The 27181-nt window shown below is 42.8% G+C and overlaps 1 protein-coding gene across 1 annotated transcript in view; it reads right to left on the reverse strand.

Annotated features, from left to right (window-relative positions):
• The window catches only part of LOC122817638 (serine/threonine-protein kinase NIM1-like), a 221201-nt gene that overhangs the window by 58250 nt on the left and 135770 nt on the right, over positions 1-27181 (reverse strand). Inside the window, exon 3 of the mRNA XM_044090692.1 lies at positions 3143-3411. Within this exon, the coding sequence (XP_043946627.1) occupies positions 3143-3411 (269 nt within the window). The remainder of the gene's footprint in view (positions 1-3142; positions 3412-27181) is intronic.

Here is a 27181-nt window from a genome sequence, read left to right on the forward strand (position 1 = left end):
TTGGGTGACTTCAACTACCCAACCATAGACAGGGAGCATTACTCTAGCTCCAACACCCTAGCCCAAAGGTTCCTAGAATTTATAAACTCAAATGCTATGGAACAACTTGTTACCACTCCCACAAGAGGGGAAAACATACTGGACCTGATCATCACCAACATGGGGACTCTATGCTCCAGACCAGAACTGTATCCCTCACTGGTAAGATCAGACCATAAACTAATCTCACTGGATATTCACATCCCGACCCCACCCCATGCCCAGAAAACCACAGTGAAAAACATCTCTAAAGCAAATTTCACAGTCCTCAAAACCGAGGTGGAATCCTTCAAAGCCCCTGGGCCTGTGGATAATACGGCCCAGACCACAAAATCCTTTATAAACGCATTCTATGAACACCTTCAGGAATGCATGGATCATGCGATCCCAAATAAAACCAAGACCCAATCCTCCAAAGGCAGACGTCCTGTCTGGTGGACCCCAGCCATAAACAAACTATACAATAGAAGGAGGAAGCTACTACATGACAGAGCAAAATCCCAAAAAGGGAAGGCATCTCTGATCAGTATTAGCAAAAAACTACGGGCACTCATAAAATCGTCTAAGGCCAGCTTCGAGAGAAAAATTGCACAGGACACTAAGGATAATCACAAGGCTTTCTTTAGTTATGTTAGGAACCTGGGTGGGAATTCCCAGATATGCTCAGAATTAGTCCAAAATGACAAAAAATACACCGAACCCATAGACATTGCCAACATCCTAGCTGACAGGTTCAGCGCAAACGTCTCCCCCCCTCCCCACCAAAAGGGCTAATATCTATCCCAGCAGAATGCTGCCCCCCTGACATCTCAGATGCTCAGGTAAGAGCTGCCCTCTCCAAAGCAAGAAACACAGCATCAATGGGACCAGACGGTGTCCCAGGCTGCGTCCTACATGAACTCCAAGAAGAGCTAAACCCAAACCTAAAACTACTGTTCAATCTCAGCCTTACTACAGGATATGTACCCAAAGAGTGGCGTACAGCAACAGTGGTCCCTCTCCACAAAGGTGGTGCCTCAACGGATCCTGGAAACTATCTCCCCATAAGTCTCACTAGCTTGGTCTGCAAAGCTATGGAAAGGATCATTATGGACCTTATAAATAAAGATATTGGGGACCTACAGACACTGGATCCTACCCAGTTTGGCTTTGTTAAGGGCAGATCCTGCCTCTTAAACCTGGTTGATTTCTTTGAAACAGTCACCAAGGCCATTGACAAGGGGAAGGTGGTCCACACAGCCTACCTGGACCTCGCAAAAGCCTTCGATACAATACCCCACTCGGGCATTATAGATAAGCTCATCAGCTTAAATATAAACCCCTATGTCACTAGATGGGTTGCAAACTGGCTCAAGGACAGAACCCACATGGTTAGAATAGCTGGAGCCATGTCAGACTCCAAACCAGTTACAAGTGGCGTCCCACAAGGCTCAGTCTTGGGACCTCTCTTGTTTGGTATATATTTCTCGGAGGTACAGGCCAACATGGAAGGACTGTGGCTGACCAAGTTCGCAGATGACTGCAAGCTGGGCGCCATAATAGACTCTCCAGCCGACACAAGCATCCTCCAAAAGGGCCTCATAGAAACAGACAACTGGTGCCAGAGCCATGGCCTCAAGCTAAACGCCAAAAAGTGTATAGTCATCCCCTTTGGCAAAAACAAAGTGCCCACAAATTACCACATAGGTGGTAATCCATTAAGTACAGAAGAAGTAATTAGGGACCTGGGGACCCAAGTTGATAGCAATCTCTCATTTGACAACCACGTGGCCAAAGTGGTTAGAAAAACATTTTATATAGCCCACCTAATCATGAAGGGATTCACATCTAGATCAGGGGAGGTCATCGTGCCTTTTTACTCATCCCTCATCAGGCCCATAATTGAGTACAATGTCCCTTTTGGGATGTACCTTACCAGACACCTGCAGCAACTGGAAAGACCCCAAAAGTACTTCACCAAGAGGATCAAGGGGCTCAAACAGATGCCGTATACTGCCCGGTTAAAGAAACTCCAGCTCTACTCAGTGGCATACCGCCGGCTCAGAGGTGATCTGTGCCTGACGTATAAAGCCATGTCCAACCCGGAATTAATGGACATGCTGCATCTCAGAAAATCCAAATCCCATCGAGCTACGCGTTCGAGGGACTTAAACCTCAGCACTGAAATAAATAGGACATGCTGGAGGGACAGATTCATAACCCAGAGGCTCCCTTCACTCTGGAATAAAATCCCAGTCCAGGTTAGGCAGAGTCCCTCATTGACTCTCTTCAAGAGGAATCTTGATGAGTGGATGGGAGATCATAGGTTTACCCCGGGTATCACTTCTGTGTCACTGTTAGACAGAGGCACAGTATACTAACCTCGAAAAAGGGCGTAGCAAAATTAATTTAAAATGGGTGGCGAAAGCCATACACACTCTGGCTAGGCTTATAAATGCCCTAGGGCAGATAGCCTAGTATGAACCTATGAACCTATGAACTATGTAATCTGTGGAAGTTCCACGATCAGTCTTGGCATCAAGACCTTTCCAAATGCACCCCAACATATCTTGGTAAAAAATAACATCTAGCTTTTCAACAGATCCAGTTATTGGCTGAACTGGATATTTTCAATAAATACTAGCAAAATGCAAAGGCTTACTTCTACATCTAAAATGCTAACTGTTCATGAACACGTTCACCTTTATGAAAGGAATTTTCAAAACGCTTTGTATCAGAGAGTAGGACACACAGCATTGTATGCATAGTGCAGTTTAATTCATCCAGATATCCTAAAGAATAGCACGTTCTTTACATCAGACTTTTGCTTATTGGGAGAATTCTCTACAGATAAATATTAAAATTATCAGGGCATCTATTCAAGACCACAAAGTGGAAACTTATGTCGCTAAGCATTTCATTTGTTTTCCCTTATTACTTATATTCTGAAACATGGCAGAAGAGAAAGAAAAGTACATCGTTGTCCATTTACAGAAATAGTTTCCTGAACGTACTTTAAATAACACACTTATCATGCAGCACACTTCACTCTGAAGAAAGTTATTTTCATATTTTCTAAAGAAAAATGTTGCTGATTGATAAAATGAGCTCATCACTAACTTACCATATGCTTTAAAGCTGAAACCACTTGAGCGAATGTGAATTTACCCTCATTTTCTGACATTCTTCCATAGGTACCAAGTTTCGTAAATAGGTCCCCACCTGCTGCATACTCCATCACCAGATGTAAACGTTTTGGGGTCTCCACTACTTCATATAAGCGAATAATGTTGGGGTGATGAAGACTCTCCATGCTCAATATTTCATGTTTGAGGAAATCTTGTTTCTGCTGATCCAGATGAGCTTTTTCCAAGATCTTGATGGCAACTTTTTCTTTAACATAACAAATATATGTTTTAATATTAATTTGCTAAGGTTTGTAACCACTACAGTATGTTTAATTATCATTTAAAGTCTATTCCAAAAGCCTTGCTTGAAGATATTTCCCAGCCCAATACAGTTGTTTTGTCTGTAAGAGGACTTTGTCTCATCAGTATCTGCCTGTTCTGCCACACTAAGTTAACATGGTGAACTTTTTTACAGCAATAGTCTATGAAATTAACATAGAATACTGAACGTTCATTCAAAGATTCAAAGATTTAAGATTCAAAGTAAAGTTTATTGTCATTTAGGACCACACACATAGCCTAAATGAAATTCCATGCATCAGGTCCTTGTTGAGATTACATACGGAAAGTAAAACCACGCATACCAGTAAAAGAATGACACAACTAACACACAATCCTACACCTAGTACCTGTACAAAAGAACAGAAAAACAGAATTTCTGTACTTGAATACAGAATAAGTATACCCCCCTAAGTTGTAATAACTGCCCCATTTAAATAAAAGACACATTACAAATTGCACATTGCCTAAGTTGTCTGTCTAATACTACACTTGATAGGATTGGAGTTTGTGAGATATAAGTTATACAAAAGACTATAAGTGTTTCTGAAAAAAAATCAAGAACTGACTTAATGTCCAGAGTTCAGAAATCATAGGTTCACAGGTGTTTACTAGGCTAATGACCACAAGGGCATTTTAAGCCTAGCCATGCATCCCAAATCTCTGACAAGTTCTGATACCCTTGATAAGTGTAAGTATGGGCCTGGGAGATGAACCATTTACATACACTAAGGCACTGTACGAGCACATCCACTCATGCATGAATTGTGCTATCCCAAATGTATTTATTTTATTTTTATTTATTTTACATTTGTTGACTGGGCTAGTCTAACTGGATATATGTCCATTTTCAGTAGAGGCCTGGGTTGAAAAGCTCTGAGAAAAAATCTTATACAGAGAGTCTACAAATTAATAAATCTGCAACCCATTTACATAGGTTTTACAACAGTAAAAAATGAGCATGTATCAAGTTAACATTTTGTAAACATGAATTTACGCAGCACTGTAAGGGGCATAAACAATATATATATATATATATATATATATATATATATATATATATATATATATAAATGTTTTTTTTGTCTGCTTCAATTAGAGCTTGTTGAGATAAAAAAAGCATCAGAAATTAAATGTTTTAGTTGTTAAAGGTGATTAAGGCAAGGAGAGATAGTCAGGGTTGTTGCATGGACATAGCCACTAGGATTTTAGGAAGAATCTTAGTTGTTTCTTGAGAAGTTGGGTGGATGTAAGGGATGTTAGTTCACTAGGGAGTTTGTTCCAAGTATTACCCACAGAGTTAGAAAATAGGCAGTCCCCCTATTTGTTGTTGGATTTTAAGGTGGCTACTTGTACCTTATTTGCAGATCGTAGGGTAGGAAGATTTTTATATGTGTTGATGAGGTTACAGAGTATGGGAGTGTTAGTGGGATGATATAAGATCTTGTGGATAATAGTGAGTTGCTGGAAAAGTAGTTGGTTTTGTACTTCCAGCCATCCTAGAAGTTTAAGATTTTGGCAGTGGTGGGTTCTAAATGTGGCAGCAGTGGCAAATCTGGCTATATTGTTATAAGAGGTTGCCATCTTATTTAGATTGCTTTTGGATAGGTTTGTGTAGATGGGGAGGCATAGAGAAGGGTGGAGATTAGGTGAGTTTGGGCAATAGTAATCCTGGCTGAAGCTGTGAGAAAGAGTTTAAGTCTATAAAGGAAACCAAGTTTTCTATTAACTGATTTAATAGTTAAATTAATGTGTGTGTCATAGTTAAGATTATTGTCTATTGTTACACCTAAGAATTTGGTGATGGTGTCGGGAGCAACTTCTGTACCATTATTTGATATAACTATGAAACTGATAGGAGGGGACTTCTGTGTAAACAATAATAATTTAGTTTTTTTGGGTTAAGGAGGAGACAGCATTGTGGAACCAGTTTTCAACTAAGGTGAATACTTTTTGGGTACTGGTTTGGAGTTCTGCAGGAGAGGATGCGGTATAGATTAATGTCGAATCGTCAGCATATTGTATGCAGGTGGTTTGGGGAAGGGAGGTCTTCAGATCATTAATGAAAATAGTGAAAAGGAGGGGTCCCAGAATAGAGCCTTGTGGGACCCCAAAAGTGATAGGGAGCTGAGAGGATATGTTATTGTCCCAGTGGACTGCTTGTTGTCTGTTATCAAGGTAGGATTTGAAACACTTTACAGCTTGAGTGTATATTAGACAATAACTGATGATTAACCATGTCAAAGGCTTTAGAGAGGTCTATAAAGAGAGCTGAGGAGAGCAGGTTGCTATTACGATTTTTATAAAGGCAGTCAGAAAAGGATAGGAGTGCAGTTGTAGTGCTGTGGAATGGTCTGAAGCCATGCTGGCAGTCCACTAGTAGGTTATTTTGGAGGAGATGATGCAGTAGTTGACGGTGAATACATCGCTCCATGATTTTTGCTAAGGGAGAAAGAAAGGCTATGCGGCGGAAGTTTGAGAGATCATTTGAGTTACCTCCTTTATGTAATGGGATAATATGTGAGACTTTCCAGAGACATGGGATATAAGAGTCTGTAATGGTTCTGTTTATTAAGATGGAAATAGGGTAGGCAAGTACTCCAGCTGCCATTTGCAGGTATTCAGCTGGCAGGAGGTCAGCTGATGGTGTACATGGTTTACGTTTAAGAAGTAGGGTGTGTATGAGAGATGTTGGAATGGGCTGGAGATGAAATGTCTGGGGTAGATTGGTTAGTGAGGGTGACTCAGTGGTGGTAGCAGGTGGTAAGGTATTTACTAGGGATTGGACAGTTTCAGAGAAAATTTTATTAAAGGTGTCAACAATTTGGTTAGGAGTATTTTGAGTCAAATTAGAGGGGGTCGGTGTTTTGGAATGTCCTGGATGAAGCAGTTTATTGATACCTGACCAGAATTTTTGTGGGTTTTTCTGTTGGTTTTCTTGGATTTTAAGGTAGTAGGTTTTTTTTGTCAAGGAATATTGATTTTTTTGCAGCATTTCTAAGCTGTTTAAAGTTTAGATGATCAATTGGGTTTTTAGTTTTTCTCCATTTGGACCAGATTTTATTTCTCCGTTGTATATTGTGCCTTGTATCATTTGAAAGCCAAGGAGCAGGTTTGTTTTTAGTTCTAACAGTGCGAGTGGGAGCATGGTGATCTAGGATATGCAAAAATGTATTGTTATGAGACTGCTTCGTCAAGAGGTAGATATTTTAGGGGTGATCAATTGCAAGCTTTGAGCTCAGCTTGAAAGTTAACTGGGTTGAGATTTTTCTTGTTCTGGGTAGGTATAAATGTTATTTGATTGGGAATGGAGGTATTCTGTCTAGTTATGAAGGTAAGAGAATGGTCACTAATATCATCAGGAAGTATGCCTGTTTTATATGAGGTGGGGTTACTGTTAACTAGTATCCAGTCTAAGGTGGATTGGTTCTTGCTAGGTTTATGGGTTCTGGTAGGGGAGGTGATGGTTTGATAAAAGCCATAAAGGTTTATGTGAGTAGACTGTTGGATTGGCAGAGGTACAACCATTCCAGTCAATATTAAAATCACCAAGGAGTATGTTTTTTTCAAATAGAACCCAGATGCTCTCCTCCAAAAAAAGGAAGCCAATCTGGAGGCCCCCTGCATAAACAAACTTTACAACAAAAAGAAGAAACTGTTGCAGAAAAGAGGAAAATCCCAGGATGCATAAAACTACCTTACCAGCCTCAGTAAGAAGCTGAGATCCCTCATAAAATCCTCCAAAGCAAGTTACGAAAATAAAATTGCCAAAGATTCCAAAGACAACCACAAGGCATTCTATAACTATGTTAAGAATCTAAATGGCAATGCTCAGATCTGCTCTGAGCTACGACAGAATGGCATTAAATATACTGATCCCAAGGATATTGCCAATATCCTGGCAGATCAATTCAGTGCCAACTTCACCCCCCTCTCACCCCCTAAAGGGCCCATCTCAATACTGGAAGATTGCCAAATTCAGGTAATAACGGCCACACACGTAAATAAAGCACTCTCCATAGCTAAGAATACAGCATCCATGGGACCAGATGACATCCCAGGCTGTGTACTACATGAACTACAAAATGAACTGGCACCTCACCTAAGTGTCATGTTTAATCATAGCCTCACCTCAGGCTTCGTGCCCACTGAATGGCGCACAGCTACAGTTATCCCACTCCACAAGGGGAGATCCACCTTGGATCCTGGGAACTACCACCCCATCAGTCTGATGAGCCTGATCTGCAAGGCCATGGAACGTATTATCATGGAACTTATAACCAAAGACATTGGCAACCTTCAAACACTGGACCCCACCCAGTTTGGGTTCATGAAGAGCTGATCTTGTCTCCTGAACCTTATTGACTTCTGCAAATCAGTCTCCAGAGCTGTGGACGAGGGTAAGGTGGTCCACACAGCCTATCTGGACCTTGCCAAGGCCTTTGACACCATCCACACTCTGGAATTATAGATAGACTTGCTAAGCTGGACATTAATCCCTACGGCACTCGATGAGTTGCCAACTAGCTTACTGACAGCACCCACACTGTAAAAGTAGCCGACTCCAAATCCAGCTCCAGACAAGTGACAAGTGGAGTACCTCAGGGTTCAGTCCTGGGACTGCTCTTGTTTGGCATCTACTTCTCTGAAGTACAGGCCAACACTAAGGGACTCTGGCTAACAAAGTTCACAGATGACCGCAAACTGGGAGCCATTACTGAATCCTCAAATTATGTGGATACTCTACAAAAGGGCCTTACAGAAACGGATGCTTGGTGCCAGAGCCATGGGCTCAAGCTCAATGCCAAGAAATGTATAGTTATCCCCTTTGGTAAAAAACATGTACCCATGAATTAACACATAAGTGGCAGTACATTAAACACCGAAAGTGTGATAAGAGACTTAGGGACACAGGTGGACAGTGGCCTTACCTTCAATAACCACATTGCCACAACAGTCAGGGAATCCTTTTATGTGGCACACCTCATCACTAAGGGATTTTCATCCAGAAAAAAGGAGGTCATTGCCCCACTGTACTCATCCCTCATTAGACCCATTAGAGAATACAATGCCCCATTTGGTATGTACCTCTCAAGATATCTGCAACAACTGGAAAGGCCGCAGAAATACCTCACTAAAAGAATCACAGGCCTAAAGCAGATGCCTACAATGACCGCCTGAAAAAACTCCAGCTATACTCTGTTGCATATCGTCTACTCAGAGGTGATCTCTGCTTAACATACAAGGCTATGTCAAACCCAGAGCTGTTGGACATGCTACACTTAAAGAAATCCAAATCCCTCACAGCCAAACTCTCCAGTGATCTAAGCCTTGTCATCACAATAAACAAAACATGCTGGAGGGATAGGTTCCTGACCCAGAGACTCCCCGGACTCTGGAATAGACTGCCCATGCATGTCAAGCAGAGCACCTCTTTGGCCCTGTTCAAAAGGAAGCTTGACGATTGGATGGGAGAAAGAAAATTCACCCCGGGGATCACGTCAGTCGCCCTGCTAGACAGGGGTCCAGGGAAGTAAATAGTGTGGGAAGAAATAGCCAGGTAATTGTTTTGGCTAGGCTTGTATAGGCCCTAGGGCCGATAGCCTAGTGCCAACCTATGACCCTATTTACAGGTTACTTGTTAAGTCAACACTGGACTACTATAAATACATCCACAGATTTCCAAATGCATGAATGTAGGTTTACCTTATTTTAATTAATCTAGCCAGCATTTAGAAAAGAGAAATTTAGAGAAATAGAAAAGAGAAAGAATTATTGCTAATCTAATGAGTTGCATTTCATGTATCTGAGCCGATTCCCTCTCTCTAGGTGCCTTCCACATGACTAGATCAAATAATTTAATAAGTCATCGGAATTAAAGAGAGGCACTGATATGTTAACAAATAAATCAAAAATAAAAAATGCCTCGTTTTGAATAAACTTGAAAAATGAAACAGAATGCTGTGTTGCAGAAGATACTGATGCTCATTAAAATGCTGAAGTTTGTTTTAAACAAAATTTAGTCTGGTTTGTTTTGAGACTATGAGTGAGGATTAGTACGAATCTAGGTCTGTTACATCTTCAAGATGCTATTCATAGGTTCATAGGTTAGAACTAGGCTAACTGCCCTTGTGAGCCATTTCAAGCCTAGCCAATTACCACATGTGAGAATCAAACCCTGCACCTTGCATCTGTAAGGTAAACACCTTAACCATTATGCCATTCTTCATCATCAGACTGATGATGTAAGATAATAACATCCACTTCTGCATGTGTACAGGTCGTTTTATCACCAACTAAATTGTCAACCACCAGTTCATTGATTCAGACCGAGTGGAGTTTTTACTACAGGTGAATCTATTTTTATGTGGGATGCAAAGTCCTCAACACTCATATGGGGGAGGTCTATGCTCATGATCCCATTACTTATATCGAGTTCTCAGACCATCATACCTTACAGGAAGCTGTTAAACCTCAAAAGTTTGCATTTTAGTTAAAGCACCATTTGGTGAGTCAGTCTTGACAGGTCAGTATAATAATGATGAAACTACCAGTGACTCCCTCCCAAGTATACAAACAGCAACATGACAAATCAGCGGAAGTTTTGGAAGGAATAATACAGAGCACAATGGTCAGTCATGAGTTACACTGTTCTTAGGTTGATATTATGGACAGAAGGCTGTTAGTCCCAAAAGGTGCATTATTCTTAAACATCATCCACCTTGGCATGTGCTATTGTATGAAGAAAACTGCAGCTGCTAGAAAGAATATTTTAACTTTGAAATTATTACCTTTTATGTTACTGTTTGTCGATTTGAGACCTTCTGTTTACTTCTGATTTAAGTTGAATATCCACATACTGAGCCTGAATAAATGTAAGCAATTTAAACACTGCCCACAAGTAACCTCAAGTTTCCCACACCCAATTTTACCAAGAAATTCATTTTTTACTCTTTTTAATTCCAGCTTTATCTTGACTGATAGTTGCAAATCATCTATTTACCCCACACGTTTCATCAGGTTATTATCTTCCACCTACACAGACATAAATGAGCTTTATGGATAAAGAGCAAAGTTCTGCAAGTAGCGTAATGATGGAGACACTATCTGGTACTGGAACTGAAGAAACATTAAAAATGATGCATTTCATGGTTAATATTTCATATCTTTTGAGTACAGCAAATAGAACTATGTGTAAAGTGAATGTAAGGCCTTAAAGAGAGCTGCCTGCCCAAGGTTGCCTGCCTGGCTGACATTCACACTGGGCCTTAAAGAGAGCTCCCTGCTCATGGCTGCCTGCCTGGGTGATGTTCACACTGGGCCTTAAAGAGAGCTCCCTGCTCATGGCTGCCTGCCTGGGTGATGTTCACACTGAGCTTTAAAGAGAGCTCCCTGCTCATGGCTGCCTGCCTGGGTGATGTTCACACTGGGCCTTAAAGAGAGCTCCCTGCTCATGGCTGCCTGCCTGGGTGATGTTCACATTGGGCCTTAAAGACAGCTCCCTGCTCATGGTTGTCTGCCTGGATGATGTTCACACTGCAGTTAAAGCATGATAATAGATCATGGCCAGGAAGTCAAAACAAAGCAAACAAGTAAACACAACAAAAGACGGGAAGAAGACATGCCATGCATTATCTCTTCGATATAAGAAAACTAGGAGGCAACCTATTAAAAAGACAAAGGCAAACCCACACTCTTCAAGTGTATTTCTATACTGTATAAAATTAGGTGACAACCTACCAAAAGTTTGGGACTTTATACTGCGAGTCCAAAGACTCTCAGTATCTTCTGAAATACCTGCAGTATGAAATTTGTCACTGCATATCAGCTACATATTTTGTAGGGGGGCAATCAACCCCCCCCCCACTACTTATATCTGCTAATTCTGACATTGCTGTGTTTTAAATAAGAGGGAATTCTCTGTGACTGAGTAATTTTCAGACTTAGTATACATTTCCCTCTTATAGCTGTTAACGTTTCACAGTTCTGAGGAGAATACTTACAGTACTCAAATATAACGCGGGAACCCAAATTCAGTCTACCTTTACAGGTAGTTTCTATTGACATTGGTCACCAAAGGATATCATAAATCAGTAATGGTACTGCTCTGACAATTCATTGCAGAAATTAAAGGACAGAAGCTGCTAAAAAGCTTCTTCCTGTAGTTCTGAGTTGGTTCTCTTAGCTTCGAATTGCCTAGTGTTGAAGTCTGACCAAGTTCACGTACCCAGGCAATGCTCCTGAGCCTCCAATAAGAATAAGTCTCAACCCAGATGGACAACCTAGTCCCAATCAAGAAAAAATACCATAATAGTATTTCACAAAAAAATAAATAAATAAATAAAAAACCACTCTGTCAAGCAAATTTCCATTAATGCAATTATATCAATGGAATGTCTTATTAAAAGTATTCAAATAAAACTACAAGTAGTTTTGCAGGAGAGGGAGCAAGCCCACCTGCACCACACTACTCCCATGCCTATATACCTATTTTGAGATTGAACAACAGTGAGGAAAAGGGGAAAACGTCCTTATCCCCGCTGTTTGACAATCTCGACACAAACACCACTTACTCAGTGTCAAAATGGCATTTGATCAAACACGTTGATGATTCCTGTTTAAACTAAACTAACTTTTGGACCATGCCTAGTAATGGGCAGGCAAACCATCATTTTCCACCAGTAATAAAAATTAGCAGTGAGCAGGTCAACAAAAAAAAAAAAAAAAGAAAAGAAGATAAAACAATGAAGACGAGTATGTACGCGTTCTCAAAAGAAAAAAATATCTCTTGTTTTTCCTGCTTTACTAGTTTAGTCCAGTTTCAGAGTTGCTGATTCCTGGGCTTTGGTTGTAGTTCCTGTGTACTGTTTCCTTGCCTTATTTGGGGGAAGGGAAGCTACCTTGCTTTCCTGCTTTACTAGTTTAGTCCAGTTTCAGAGTTGCTGATTCCTGGGCTTTGGTTGTAGTTCCTGTGTACTGTTTCCTTGCCTTATTTGGGGGAAGGGAAGCTACCTTGCTTACCAGTGGGAGTGGGAAGCATTGAGCTGCCTTTTGTCCAGTTTTGTGAGGTTTCAGCCAGTAACTAGTAGTTTATTGGTCGTTTTGGGCCAGTTTCTAGCTTTTCCAGCCCCTGGTATAAAAGCGCTAAGCGTGCGTTAAGCGCGATTTAGAGCGATTTAGCGTGGAGCTGCCACTGTTGCACACTAGGGCAGTGCCGGTTAAGCAGGTTTAAACTATTCGGGCTACCTAAAGTCCACTCTTCAAATTTTCCCTTAAAACTACCTTCCTCGAACTATACTACTGATCAAATCAGCGTATCCTATAACTAAAAGATCAACTCTACTTGACTCCAAGTAGACTATTCTCTATCTATTAAACCTAGCACTTGCTCCTACAGTACTTATTACCTTGATACGGCACTCTTGTCATAGATAGTACCCCAAAAAGCAACCCCCCATTTCTCGGTCACCCACGTCCCCCGGAATCTTTTTTTAAAGTTTTTCGTCTACCCTTCTAGCATGTCGAGTGATCAGTTGCTAGTGTCCTCTCCTGCTCAGCTGGTGAACCTGGGAATATTGAGGCAATGTTTCAATTGCCTCATGTACACAGACAACCCTTTCCTCCTCCCACAAAACACAAATACATGCGAGAGATGCAACTATACGGCCAAACTGGAGGCTGAGCTCTCTCAACATAGGACTGGCAAGACCAGTCAGGAGGAGAAGGTTACCACACACACTATAGACCCAGTCTCACATAGTACCATTACAACCTCAAATCATACACATAAACACACAAAGACATACTCGGAGGCTCTGATCAAAAATCTACCAAAACAGCAGAGGCCACCAAAGCAGACACCCAAACAACCACCACCTCAGAACACAACACCCGCAACACATAGACCTCACAGTCAGAGTGTCAAACAGTCACAGCCCTTAAGGCCAAACACAATGCCAGACACACTAGTCATTGGTGACTCCATAGTCAGACACACTGATGTCCCGCTCACCAGACTGAGTAAGGAGAAGGTCACAGTAAGCTGCCTGTCGGGCGCTAGAATCCGCCACATAACGCAAGCACTCAGGTCTCTCAACAGCAGGTACAAATATGACTCAGTCATTGTCCACGCTGGTGTAAACGACCTGAGACGCACCTCCTTGGACTACATGAAAAGAGACATTGAGGAGCTCTCTGATTATGTAGCCCAGGCAGGTATGACCCTGACCTTGAGCAGTATCCTACCTTCACCAAGAATGATGCCACAATACAGAGATAAGATGATCAGCTTTAACAATTGGCTTAAACACTGGTGTCATTCAAAGGGGATCCAGTATCTGTCTGCCTGGGATGACATGCTGGACAAGCCACGCTGCCGCAAGGGACGGCTTGCACCTGTCACCCTGGGATTCCGGATATTGGCAAAGGCTCTTGCCACCCCATAGTGCCTTTTTAGGCAAGGCTCAAATTCTAAACCTACCACCCTAGAACACAAAAAGGAAAAAACTAAGGGTAATGCTGCTCAATGCCAGAAGTCTAAATCTCAAAATGCATGCACTCGAGGCCCTTCTCAGTATGGAGAACATCGATGTCTGTGCTGTGACAGAAACCTGGTTCAAGGCTCCTGAGAGCACCCCAGCGCTATCAGGTTTTACCTCATATCATGCGTTCCGCCCCAAAATCCGGACAATACCAAGAAAGGAGGGGGTATCCATATTCATCAAGGACACCCACACCTCAAGACTGGTGGCAACGCACGATGCATCGGAGACCATCCAGGTGCAATTAACCATAGGCAAGACTGCTCTGCAAATTGTAGCATGTTACAGGCCACCCTCACAAACTCAGGAAACTCACATGGCCTTCCTGAAAACACTAGAGGGATAAATGTATCACCAAACACCATCATACTAGGTGACTTCAATTACCCTAATATAGACTGGGAACACTACTCAAGCCCAAACACCCTAGCCCAAAAGTTCCTGGAATTCATAAACTCAAATGCCATGGAACAACTAGTCACCATCCCCACAAGAGGAGATAACATACTTGATCTCATCATCACGAACATGGGAGCACAATGTTCAACACCGAAGTATACCCCTCACTGGTGAGATCAGATCACAAACTAATCTCGCTGGAGGTCCTCATCCCACCCCACCTGAAATAAAAAGACCACAGTAAAGAACTTCTCAAAAGCCGACTTCACACTTCTAAAGACTAGTGTGGTCTCCTTTCAGGCCCCGAGCCGTGGAAAACAATACTCAAGCCGCTGAATCACTTACAAACGCCTTCTACCAGCACCTGCAGGACTGCATGGATAAGGCAATCCCAAGCAAAACAAAGACTCTTTGTACCAAAGGCAAGCGTCCAGTCTGGTGGACCCCAGCCATAAACAAACTCTACAACAAAAGGAGGAAGCTACTACAAGATAGAGCAAAATCCTTAAAAGGTAAGACACCCTTGATCACTATAAGTAAAAACTAAGAGCTCTCATAAAATCATCCAAAGCAAATTTCGAGAGAAAAATAGCTAAAGACTCAAAAGACAATCATAAGGCCTTCTTTAGCTATGTTAGAAACCTAGGAGGAAACTCCCAGATATGCTCAGAACTAGTTCAAAATGATGTGAAGATTACTGATCCTACAGACATTGCCAACATACTGGCTGACAGGTTCAGTGCAAACTTCTCCCCCCCAAAAGGAGAGATATCTATACCAAATGAGTGCAGCCCCCCAAACATCTCCAGCGCCCAAGTGAGAACTGCTCTCTCCAAAGCAAAAAACACAACATCCATGGGACCCGATGGTGTCCCCGGCTGTGTGCTCCACGAACTCAATGAGGAATTAAACCCACAGCTAGGACAGCTGTTTAATCAAAGTCTTACCTCTGGATACGTACCCAGGGAGTGGCGCACTGCAACTGTGGTCCCACTTCACAAAGGCGGTGCCTCCACAGACCCTGGAAATTACCGCCCATTAGCTTGACAAGCCTTATCTGCAAAGCCATGGAGAGGATCATAATGGACCTCATAAATAAAGACATAGGGAATTTGCAGACTTTGGATCCAACCCAGTTTGGCTTTGTCAAAGGCAGATCATGCCTTTTAAACTTGGTTGACTTTTTCGAAACAGTCACCAAAGCCATTGATGAGGGAAAGGCAGTCCATACAGCCTACCTCGATCTGGCTAAGGCCTTCAATACAATACCCCACTCGGGTATCATTGAAAAACTCATCAGCTTAAATGTTAACCCATACATCACAAGATGGGTTGCAAACTGGCTGAGTGACAGAACCCACAGGGTCAGAGTTGCTGGCTCCATGTCAGACTCAAAGCCTGTCACAAGTGGTGTCCCACAGGGCTCAGTCCTGGGCCCACTCTTGTTTGGCATCTACTTTTCCAGTACAAGCAAACACAGGAGGGTTATGGCTGACAAAGTTTGCAGATGACTGCAAACTGGGCGCCATAGTAGAAAACACATCTGACACAGATATCCTTCAGAAGGGTCTCACAGAAACGGATAACTGGTGCCAGAGCCACGCCTAAAGTTAAATGTCAAAAATGCATAGTCATACCCTTCGGGAAAAACAAGGTTACCCCTAGCTACCAAATAGGTGGCAATCCACTGAGCACAGAAGAAGTTATCAGGGACCTGGGGACCCAGGTTGATAGTAGTCTGTCATTCGACACCCATGTAGCTAAAGTAGTTAGGAAGTCCTTCTACATTGCCCACCTTATCATGAAGGGATTCTCATCTAGATCAAGGGAGGTCATAGTCTCCTTTACTCATCACTCATCAGACCAATGATTGAGTACAATGCCCCATTCGGAATGTATCTGACCCGACACTTGCAGCAGCTGGAGAGGCCACAAAAGTTCCTCACCAAAAGGATAAAGGGTCTCAAAAATCTGTCCTATGCTGCCCGACTGAAAGAACTCCAGCTCTATTCAGTCGCTTACCGCTTGCTCAGAGGTGACCTTTGCCTAACATACAAGGCCATGTCAAACCCAGATTTGATGAATATGCTTCACCTCAAAAATCTAGATCCATCAGAGCCACAAGGGCGGGAGACTTAAACCTCGACACGGCTATTAATAGGACGTGCTGGAGGGATAGATTCATCACCCAAAGACTCCCTATGCTGTGGAACAAAATCCCGGTACATGTGAGGCAGAGCACCTCGCTGGCCTTGTTCAAGAGAAATCTTGACCAATGGATGGGAGATCGCAGATATACCCCAGGAATTACCTCAGTGTCACTGCTCGACAGAGGCACAGCAAAATAATGGGTATAGTTCCCCATACTAAAGGGGTGGCGTAAGCCACAAAACAATGGGCTAGGCTTATAAATGCCCTCGGGCAGATAGCCTAGTATGAACCTATGAACCTATGAACCTATAACATAAAAACGTTTAAATTCTTGTTGTATTAGACAGTACAAAACTAAGTTGAAAAAATGTACTGTCTGCAACCTACTGAAATAGGAATCGAGCTATCGCAAGTGACTGTTAGATGAACCAGTTATGCTCCATCGTTTATTGGTATAAGTTAAACCACTATTGTAAGATATTTTTAAAAAACACAGAAAATTGAAAATAGCTAGTCACTAGTCAATTATGCTGGTTAAGTTTGCCTCTGTATTCTAAATACATTGTAATATTGCTTTACACTGTCATTGTTTTTATTGACAGTCATAAGTAGGATGTTACTGTGTGAAAGGATTGGTGCATTACATTTAAATTCCTTAAAACACTGTCAACAAGTAACTGCATAAGCATGTTGCTGTGACTTTTATTATAAACTGCACACATTTTATGCTCAACGTCTGAGAGACTTGGTTGGCTACAATCATCTGCATTAGAAGCTGAGGTCAAGTGAAACTTGCAGTAGTGTATTTTAGTTGTCTGTTAAGTACAAACTTGCAGTTTTAAAAGTACTGTATTTTCATTTTTTCTGTTTCCTAATTGTGTGTTTCATTGAACAGTGTGCTGTGTGTGTGTCTCTCTGCTATAAGAGTGGGTGGTGGTCTTATCACTTCTTTGTTATCTGATATTTAATAGCCTAGAGGGTTTCCTCTGTACTTTAAGTGCTAGCCACAAAGTTTGAGAAATCATTTTATGCTCAACTCCTGAGAGACCTGCTTGGCTACAAACATCTGCATTACAAGCTGAAGCTAAGTGAAACTTGCAGTAGTGAATTTTAGTCTTCTGTTAAGTACAAACTTGCAGTTTTAAAAGTACTGTATTTGCATTTTTTCTGTTTCCTAATTGTGTGTTTCATTGAACAGTGTGCTGTGTGTCTGTAGTTAGTTCCCCACCAACCTGTTCTTGTCTTGGTTTTAGTGTTGGTGGGTCTGGAACTGCCTGCCCCTCCTGTAAGTCTGTATTAGAACACTCCTCCTGGGTCTATCTCATTTGCTCACTTAACCGAGTACATTGAGATCATATTCTGAGTCTAGTGTTCACTCTACTTAATACAGACAGAAGATTTGAGAAGGCCAATCCACTTAGGTTCTTCCTTCATCTCTCCTTGCATTAAAAAAATGCACTTTATTTATCTGGTTTTACTGTATTTGTGTTTCCTCCTACTTTATTTTACTTTTCTTAAAAGTACTCAGTTGTATTTATTCTGCTGCATTTATTACTGCTTGGTAGTAAGTAGCCTGATTAAATTATAACTGTTATTCTAGGTCTTTTGGTTTAAGCACTTGGGCTTCATACAGGTTGTTTTACGTTAAGAAGGTTTGTGGTTTGCACTGTTGTGGCAGGACAGGTAGCTTACATCCTTCTAAGCTGGGAATTGCTGATTGAAGGCTCAGTGTCTGCTATTCTAAAAGTGTATTAATTCTGGCTTAAGTACTTGGGCTTCAGGCCAGTTATTATACATTAAGAGGGTTTGTGGTCTGCACTCTTGTGGGAGGAGAGGCTGGATTCTTCCCTTCTGAGCTGGGAATTTCTGGTCACAGGCATACTGTGCCTGCTTATTTGAACTGTTTCTTTCTGAAATTGGTGTGCCTTGTTGCTGTAGCATAGACCAGATTCAGGCCTGCTGAATCTAGCTTTGCTTGTATAACTTGAGCACTGATCCAGGCCATCTTTTTTGGAGAAGGTTCCCCTGCACCCTAGTAGCAGGAGTATACAGTTACAACTTGTCTGATTGAAAACTGCTGGAACAGGGCTCAGTTTTGAGCTTTTTTTCTGGTTAATTGGGTAACTTGTTTAAATCAGTTTGTTAATTTTCTATTGTTTTATATAAAAAAATTGCACTTTATTCAACTGCTTTTACTGTATTTCTGTTTCTTCCTACTTTATTACTAGGGGCATTGACTACAACTCTGATCTGCAATATATAACAATAAGTATCCTTTTCTGTGCATTTAAAGTGTTTTTTTTTATTGTATCTGCTTTATTTTCTGAAAAAAAATATATATATATACTTATTTCCCGCCTTTCTAAGCTAGTATAGTCCAGTTTTCAGGTTAGTGCTGACTTCAGGGCTGTGTTACAAATCTCTGTGTTTGACCATACCTTACTTGGATAGAAGGAAGTTTTTCTGTTCACCTGTGAGAGAGGGGAGCAGCCTATTTGTCCAAGGAGGAGTGGTTTCAGCCCAGACATTAGTAGTTTATTGACCATTTTGGGCTAATTTCTATCTCTTTTATTTCCCTGCTATAAATACCGCATTTGCCTGGTTTTGCACACCAGGCTGCACCGGTTAGCTAGGGTAAAACTATTCCCGGGTCCACAAAGTCTCCTCTTCAATTTTTCCCTTGGAACTAGACAAACTTTCAACTTAAGCACTCAAGCCATTCATTTCTCAGCCTGGCACTTGCTCAAAACTCATAGCAAGCACTTATAAAATACTCAATTGTATTTATTACTGCTTGGTGTAACTCATTCTAAGCCTTTTGGTTTAAACACTTGGGCTTCGGACCAGTTAGTTGTTTTGCACTGAGAGGGTTTGTGGTCTGCACTGTTGTGGCAGAACAGGTAGCTTACATCCTTCTAGGTTGAGAACTGCTGATTGAGGGCTCAGTGTCTGTTATTCTAAAAGTGTATTAATTCTGGTTTAAGCACTTGGGCTTTCAAGCCAGTTATTTTACATTAAGAGGGTTCGTGGTCTGCACTCTTGTGGGAGGAGAGGCTGGACTCTGCCCTTCTGAGCTGGGAATTTCTGGTTAAAGGCTTATAGTGCATGCATATCTGAACTGTTTCTTACTGAAGTTGGTGCGCCTTGTTTGCTGTGGCATAGACTGGATTCGGGCCTGCTGGATCTAGCTTTGTTTGTGTAACTTGAGCACTAATCCAGACATTCTCTAAAGTATTCAATGGTATTTATTACTGCTTGGTTGTAACTTGATTAAAGTGTAGCTATCATTCAAGTCTTTTGGATTAAGCACTTGGGCTTCAGACCAGTTGTTTTACATTAGGAAGGTTTGTGGCAAGCACTGTGGTGGCAGGACAGGTAGCTTTCATCCTTCTAAGTTGGGAACTGCTGATTGAGAGCCCAGTGTCCAAGTGTATTAGTTCTGGTTTAGGCACTTGGGCTTCAGGCCAGTTATTTTACATTAAGAAGGTTCGTGGTCTGCACTCTTGTGGGAGAAGAGGCTGGACTCTGCCCTTCTGAGCTGGGAATTTCTGGTTAAAGGTTTATAGTGCCTGAATATTTGAACTGTATCTTACTGAAATTGGTTCACCTTGTTTGCTCTAGCATAGACTAGATCCAGGCCTGCTGAATCTAGCTTTGTTTATATGCTTGTTGTTTGTTTGCTTGTTATTTCCCTGGAAGCTAATTCCACCTAATACGCAACTTCTCAGCGCTTCTGTGGATCACTAGTGATATCTGCATTGCTTACTGTACTTATTTCCTTGTTTCACTTGAAAGAAAGTTACTGTTTGTCGTTTTGCATTTAGTTACTTGTAACACATTGCACTCAAGTTACCTGGCACTTGCTCACTAAAGCAATTATATAAGTCAGCACTAAAAATTAAAAGCACTACACCCTCACTCCCCACTGGCCCTTGTTTTCAATTAAGGAATTCCCAATATTATTCTAGCATGTCCAAAGGTCAGTTGTCAATCTTCTCTCCGGTCCAGCTGGTGAATCTGGGAATCTTGAGGCAATGTTATAACTGCCTCATGTACACAGACAACCCTCTCCTCCTCCCACATAACACAAATACTTGCGAGAGATGCAGCTATTTAGCCAAACTGGAGGCTGAGCTCTCTCAACTCAGGACTGGCAAGACCAGACAGGAGGAGAAGGCAACTACACACACCACAAAACCAGCCTCACATAATGCTACCACTCCACTGAATCAAACACATAAACACACAAAGACATACTTGGAGGCTCTGAGTAAAATTTACCTAAACAGCAGAGGCCTCCAAAGCAGACACCCAAACAACTGCTACCTCAAGACACCCCACAAGCAACACATAAACCACAAAAGCAGTGTGCAAAGCAGTCACAGCCCTTAAGGCCAAATACAACACCAAACATACTTGTCATAGGTGACTCCTTAGTCAGACACACTGACGTCCCACTCACCAGGCTGAACAAGGAGAGGGTCACAGTAAGCTGCCTATCGGGCTAGAATCCGCCACATAACACAAGCACTCGGGTCACTCCACGGCAAGTACAAATATGACACAGTCATTGTCCATGCTGGTGTGAAGCGACCTGAGACGCACCTCCCTGGACTACATGAAAAGAGACATAGAGGAGCTCTCTGATTATGTAGCCCAGGCAGGTATGACCCTAACCCTGAGCAGTATCCTTCCTTCACCAAGAATGATGCCACAATATAGAGACAAGATGATCAGCTTTAACAATTGGCTTAATGTCTGGTGTCATTCAAAGGGGATCCAGTGTCTGTCTGCCTGGGATGACATGCTTGACAAGCCACGCTGCTTCGCAAGGGACGGCTTGCACCTGTCACCCCTGGGATTCCGTATATTGGCTAAGGCTCTTGCCACCCCCATAGTGCCTTTTTTAGGCAAGGCTCAAATTCTAAACCTACCACCCTAGAAAACAAAAATGGGAAGAAACTGAGGGTAATGCTGCTCAATGCCAGAAGTCTAAATCTCAAAATGCACGCACTCGAGGCCCTTCTCAGTATGGAGAACATCGATGTCTGTGCTGTAACTGAAACCTGGTTCAAGGCTCCTGAGAGCACCCCGGCACTATTAGGTTTTACCTCATATCATGCGTTCGGCCCCAAAACCCGGACCACACCACAAAAGGATGTATCCATATTCATAAAGGATACCCACACCTCCAGGTTGGTGGCAACGCACGAAGCTTCGGAAACCATCCAGGTGCAACTAACCATAGGCAAAACTGCTCTACAAATTGTAGCATGCTACAGGCCACCCTCTCAAACTCAGGAACCCAACACAGCCTTCCTGAAGACACTGGAGGGTATAAATGTATCTCCAAACACCATCATATTGGGTGACTTCAACTACCCGAATATAGACTGGGAACATTACTCAAGCCCTACCTTTCTAGCCCAACGGTTCCTGGAGTTCATAAATTCAAATGCCATGGAACAGCTAGTCACTGTTCCCATGAGAGGAGAAAATATACTAGATCTCATTGTCACAAACATGGGGACAAAATGCTCCAGACCGGAAGTATATCCCTCATTGGTGAGATCTGATCATAAACTAATCTCACTGGAAATCCACATCCCGCCCCCACCCCAAACAAAAAAAGACCATAGTGAAGAACTTCTCTAAAGCAAACTTCACACTACTCAAGACTGGTGTGGTATCCTTCAAGGCCCCTGAGCCAGTGGAAACCACAACCCAAGCTGCGAAGCCCTTACAAATGCCTTCTATGAACACCTCCAGGACTGCATGGATCAGGCAATCCCAAATAAAACCAAGACTCTTTCCACAAAGGGCAAACGTCCAGTCTGGTGGACCCCAGCCATTAACAAACTTTACAATAAGAGGAGAAAGCTATTACATGATAGAACAAAATCCATAAAAGGGAAGTCACCCCTGATCATTATTAGTAAAAACTCTAAGTACTCATAAAATCAACTAAGGCCAATTTTGAGAGAAAAATTGCCATGGATTCAAAGGACAATCATAAGGCCTTTTTCAGCTATGTTAGGAACCTGGGTGGAAACTCCCAGATATGCTCAGAATTAGTCCAAAATGATACAAAATCACTGAACCCACAGACATTGCCAACATACTGGCAGACAGGTTCAGTGCAAACTTCACCCCCCCCCCCTAAAGGAGAGATAACTATCCCAGCCGAGTGTAGCCTCCCGGACATCTCAAATGCGCAGGTGAAAGCTGCTCTCTCTAAAGCTAAAAACACAGCATCAATGGGACCAGATGGTGTCCCCGGCTGTGTGCTACACGAAGCTAAATGAGGAATTAAACCCGCACATAAGGCAGCTGTTTAATCTCAGCCTTACCACAGGATACGTGCCCAAGGAGTGGCGTACGGCAACTGTTGTCCCACTCCACAAAGGCGCCTCACGGACCCTGGTAATTACGCCCCATAAGCTTAACAAGTCTAGTCTGCAAAGCTATGGAGAGGATCATAATGGAGCTCATAAACAAAGATATAGGGACTTGCAGACATTGGACCCGACCCAGTTTGGCTTTGTCAAGGGAAGATCATGCCTTTTGAACTTGGTTGACTTCTTCGAAACAGTCACCAAGGCCATTGATGAGGGAAAGGCAGTCCATACAGCCTACCTTGACCTTGCAAAGGCTTTCGACACAATACCCCACTCGGGTATTGTAGAAAAACTTACCAGCTTAAATGTAAACCCATATGTCACAAGATGGGTTGCAAACTGGCTTAAGGACAGAACCCACAGGGTTAGAGTTGCTGGCGCTGTGTCAGACTCCAAGCCGGTCACAAGTGGTGTCCCACAGGGCTCGGTCCTTGGCCCCCTATTGTTTGGCATCTACTTCTCAGAAGTACAGGCCAACATAGAAGGACTTTGGCTGACAAAGTTTGCAGACGACTGCAAACTGGGCGCCATAGTGGAAAGTGCATCAGACACGGATATCCTTCAGAAGGGACTCACGGAAACAGATAGCTGGTGCCAGAGCCATGGCCTGAAGTTAAACGCCAAAAAGTGTATAGTCATACCCTTCGGGAAAAACAAGGTAACCCCAAGCTACCATATAGGTGGCAATCCACTAAGCACAGAAGAGGTTATCAGGGACCTGGGGACCCAGGTTGACAGTGGCCTTTCTTTTGACACTCACATTGCTAAAGTGGTTAGAAAGACCTTCTACATTGCCCACCTGATCATGAAGGATTCACATCCAGATCTAGTGAGGTTATTGTTCCCTGTACTCTTCACTTATCAGACCAATGATCGAGTACAATGCCCCATTCGGGATGTATCTCACCCGACATCTGCAGCAATTGGAGAGACCCCAAAGTTCCTCACCAAAAGGATAAAGGGACTCCAAAATCTGTCATATGCTGCCAGACTGAAGAAACTCCAGCTCTATTCAGTCGCATACCGTCTGCTCAGAGGTGACATGTGCCTGACATACAAGGCCATGTCCAACCCGGAATTAATGGACATGCTCCACCTCAAAAAATCCAAATCCACCAAAACCACTAGAGCAAGCGACTTAAACCTTAGCACGGATATAAACAGGACGTGCTGGAGGGATAGATTTATCACTCAGAGACTCCCTATGCTGTGGAATAAAATCCCGGTCCATGTGAGGCAGAGCACCTCGCTGACTCTGTTCAAGAGAAATCTAGACCTGTGGATGGGAGATCGTAGGTTTACCCCGGGAATCATCTCTGTGTCACTGCTGGACAGAGGCACAACAAACTAATGGGCACAGTATTTTTTCATATAAGGGGTGGCGTAAGCCACAAAAATTTGGGCTAGGCTTATAAATGCCTTAGGGCAGATAGCCTAGTATAAACCTATGAACCTATGAACCTATAAACCGTAGCACTAGACCCTCCTGTACTGTACAGAAGGACAACGCTCTCTATTCAACCTTACCAGCCATCCAGTAAAATAGTTCACTGTACCTATCCCGGCATGTCCAAAGGGCAGTTTCAGGTGTACTCTCCAGTCCAACTGGGGAATCTGGGCATTTTTTAGGCAATGTTACAACTGCCTCATGTACACTGATAACCCTCTCCTCCTACCACTAAACACTAATACATGCGAGAGATGCAATTATAAAGCCAAACTGGAGGCTAAGCTCTCTCAACCCAAGACTGGATCAGCCAGTCAAGAGGAGAAGGGAAATACTTGCATCACACCACCAGTCTCACATAGACCCATTAAACCAGCACTGGCAAAAAACACACATAAATACATGAAAACATACTCGGAGGCTCTAAATAAAAATCTGCAAAAGCAACAGAGACCTCCAAAGCAAACATCCAAGCAACCTCCACCCCCCCAACAAAACCATGAAACACATACTTCACAAAACCAGTGTGCCATGCAGTCACAGCCCTTAAGGCAAAATAACATGCCCAACATACTAGTAATAGGTGACTCTATAGTAAGGAACACTGACGTCCGACTCACTAGGCTGAATAAGGAGAAGGTTACTGTTAGCTGCCTGTCGGGTGCCAGGATCCGCCACATAACACAAGCACTCAGGTCACTCCAGAACAAGTACAAATATGACTCTGTCATTGTCCATGTTGGTGTGAATGACCTGAGCCATACCGCCCTGGACTACATGAAAAAAGACATGGAAGAGCTCTCTGATCATGTAGCCCAGGCCAGTATGACCCTGACCCTGAGTAACATCCTGCCCTCACCAAGAATGATACCACGATATAAAGAAAAAATTCTTGATTTCAACAATTGGCTAAGTTTCTGGTGTCGTTCAAAGGGGATCCAGTGTCTGTCCACCTGGGATGACATGCTCGACAAGCCATGCTACTTCACTAGAGACGGCTTGCACCTGTCACCCTTAGGCTTTCAAATACTGGCCAAGGCTCTTGCCACCCCCATAGTGCCTTTTTTAGGCAAGGCTCAAAAGACAAACCCAACACTGTAAATAGCACAAGTAACAAAAAACTGAGGGTAATGCTACTCAATGCCAGAAGTCTAAACCTCAAAATGCACACACTCGTGGCACTCCTTAGTATGGAGAAAATCAATATATGTGAAACCTGGTTTAAGGCTCCAGAGAGCACCCCAGCACTACCAGGCTACAACTCATACCATACATTTTGACCACAGAACCCGAACCGAAATACAAAAGGTGGGCGAGTATCCATATTCATCAAGGATACCCACACCTCCAGGTTAGTGGCACAGCATGATGCTTCAGAGATCATCCATGTGCAACTAAGAATGGGCAAAACTGCAATTCAAATTGTAGCTTGCTACAGATCACCCACCATGTCCCAGAACCCCCATTCCACATTTCTGGAAACACTGGGAAACATAAAGGTCCTACCAAGCACCCTAATATCGGGTGATTTCAATTACCCAAACATTAACTGGGAGAACTACTCAAGTACTAACTCCATTGCCCAACATTTCCTAGAATTTATAAACTCAAATGCCCTGGTTCAACTGGTCAACACTCCTACCAGAGGTGACAGCATATTGGACCTGGTCATCACCAACATGGGGAACCGGTGTTCCACACCGGAGGTCAACCCCTCACTGGTTAGATCTGACCATAAACAAATCACTTTGGATATCCACATTCCACCCCACCCCCGGACAAGGAAACCACTGTGAAAAACTTTTCAAAGGCAAACTTTACATTACTTAAGGCCGAGGTGGAAAGTTTCAAAGCCCCCATGCTGAAGGATAACACTGTCCAAGCTGCAGAATCCTTTACTAATGCATTCTGTGGGCACCTACAAGAATGCATGGATTGTGCCATCCCAAGCAAAACCAAAATTTACTCCTCCAAGAAAAGGAAACCAGTCTGGTGGACTCCTGCCATAAACAAGCTATACAATAGAAGGAGGAAACTAGTACAGAAAAGAGTAAAATACCAAGAAGGGAAGACATCCCTGATCAGTATCAGCAAGAAACTACGATCCCTCATAAAATCATCCAAGGCAAGCGTCAAAAGAAATATTGCCAAGGACTCCAAAGATAACCACAAGGCATTCTTTAGCTATGTCAAGAATCTAAGTGGCAATGCTCAGATCTGCTCAGAGTTAGTGCAGAATGGCACAAAATACACTGAACTGACCGGTATCACCAACATCCTGGCAGACAGGTTCAGTGCAAACTTCACCCCCCTCTCACCCCCAAAAGGGCCCATAACCATACCAGAAGAATGTAGAGTCCCTGAAATCACAGTCAGGTTAAAACAGCCCTCTCCAAAGCCAAAAACATAGCATCAATGGGACCAGAGCTCAAAGACGAACTAACCCCTTACCTAAACACACTGTTCAAACTCAGCTTCTCCACAGGCTATGTACCCATAGAGTGGCACACAGCAACGGTTATTCTGCTCCACAAAGGTGGAGCCACAGCAGACCCCGGGAACTATTGCCCTATAAGCCTGACTAGCTTGGTCTGCAAGGCTATGGAGCGCATCATCATGGAACTCATTAACAGAGACATTGGGAAGCTCCAAACACTGGACCCTACCCAGTTCGGCTTTGTTAAGGGCAGATCACACCTCCTACACTTAGTAGACTTCTTTGAGACAGTTACCAAGGCCATAGATGAGGGAAAGGTGGTA

Source organism: Protopterus annectens, chromosome 13.part0 (assembly GCF_019279795.1).
Source record: "Protopterus annectens isolate FY-2018-M chromosome 13.part0, PAN1.0, whole genome shotgun sequence".
In the NCBI taxonomy this organism is placed as follows: Eukaryota; Metazoa; Chordata; order Ceratodontiformes; family Protopteridae; genus Protopterus; species Protopterus annectens.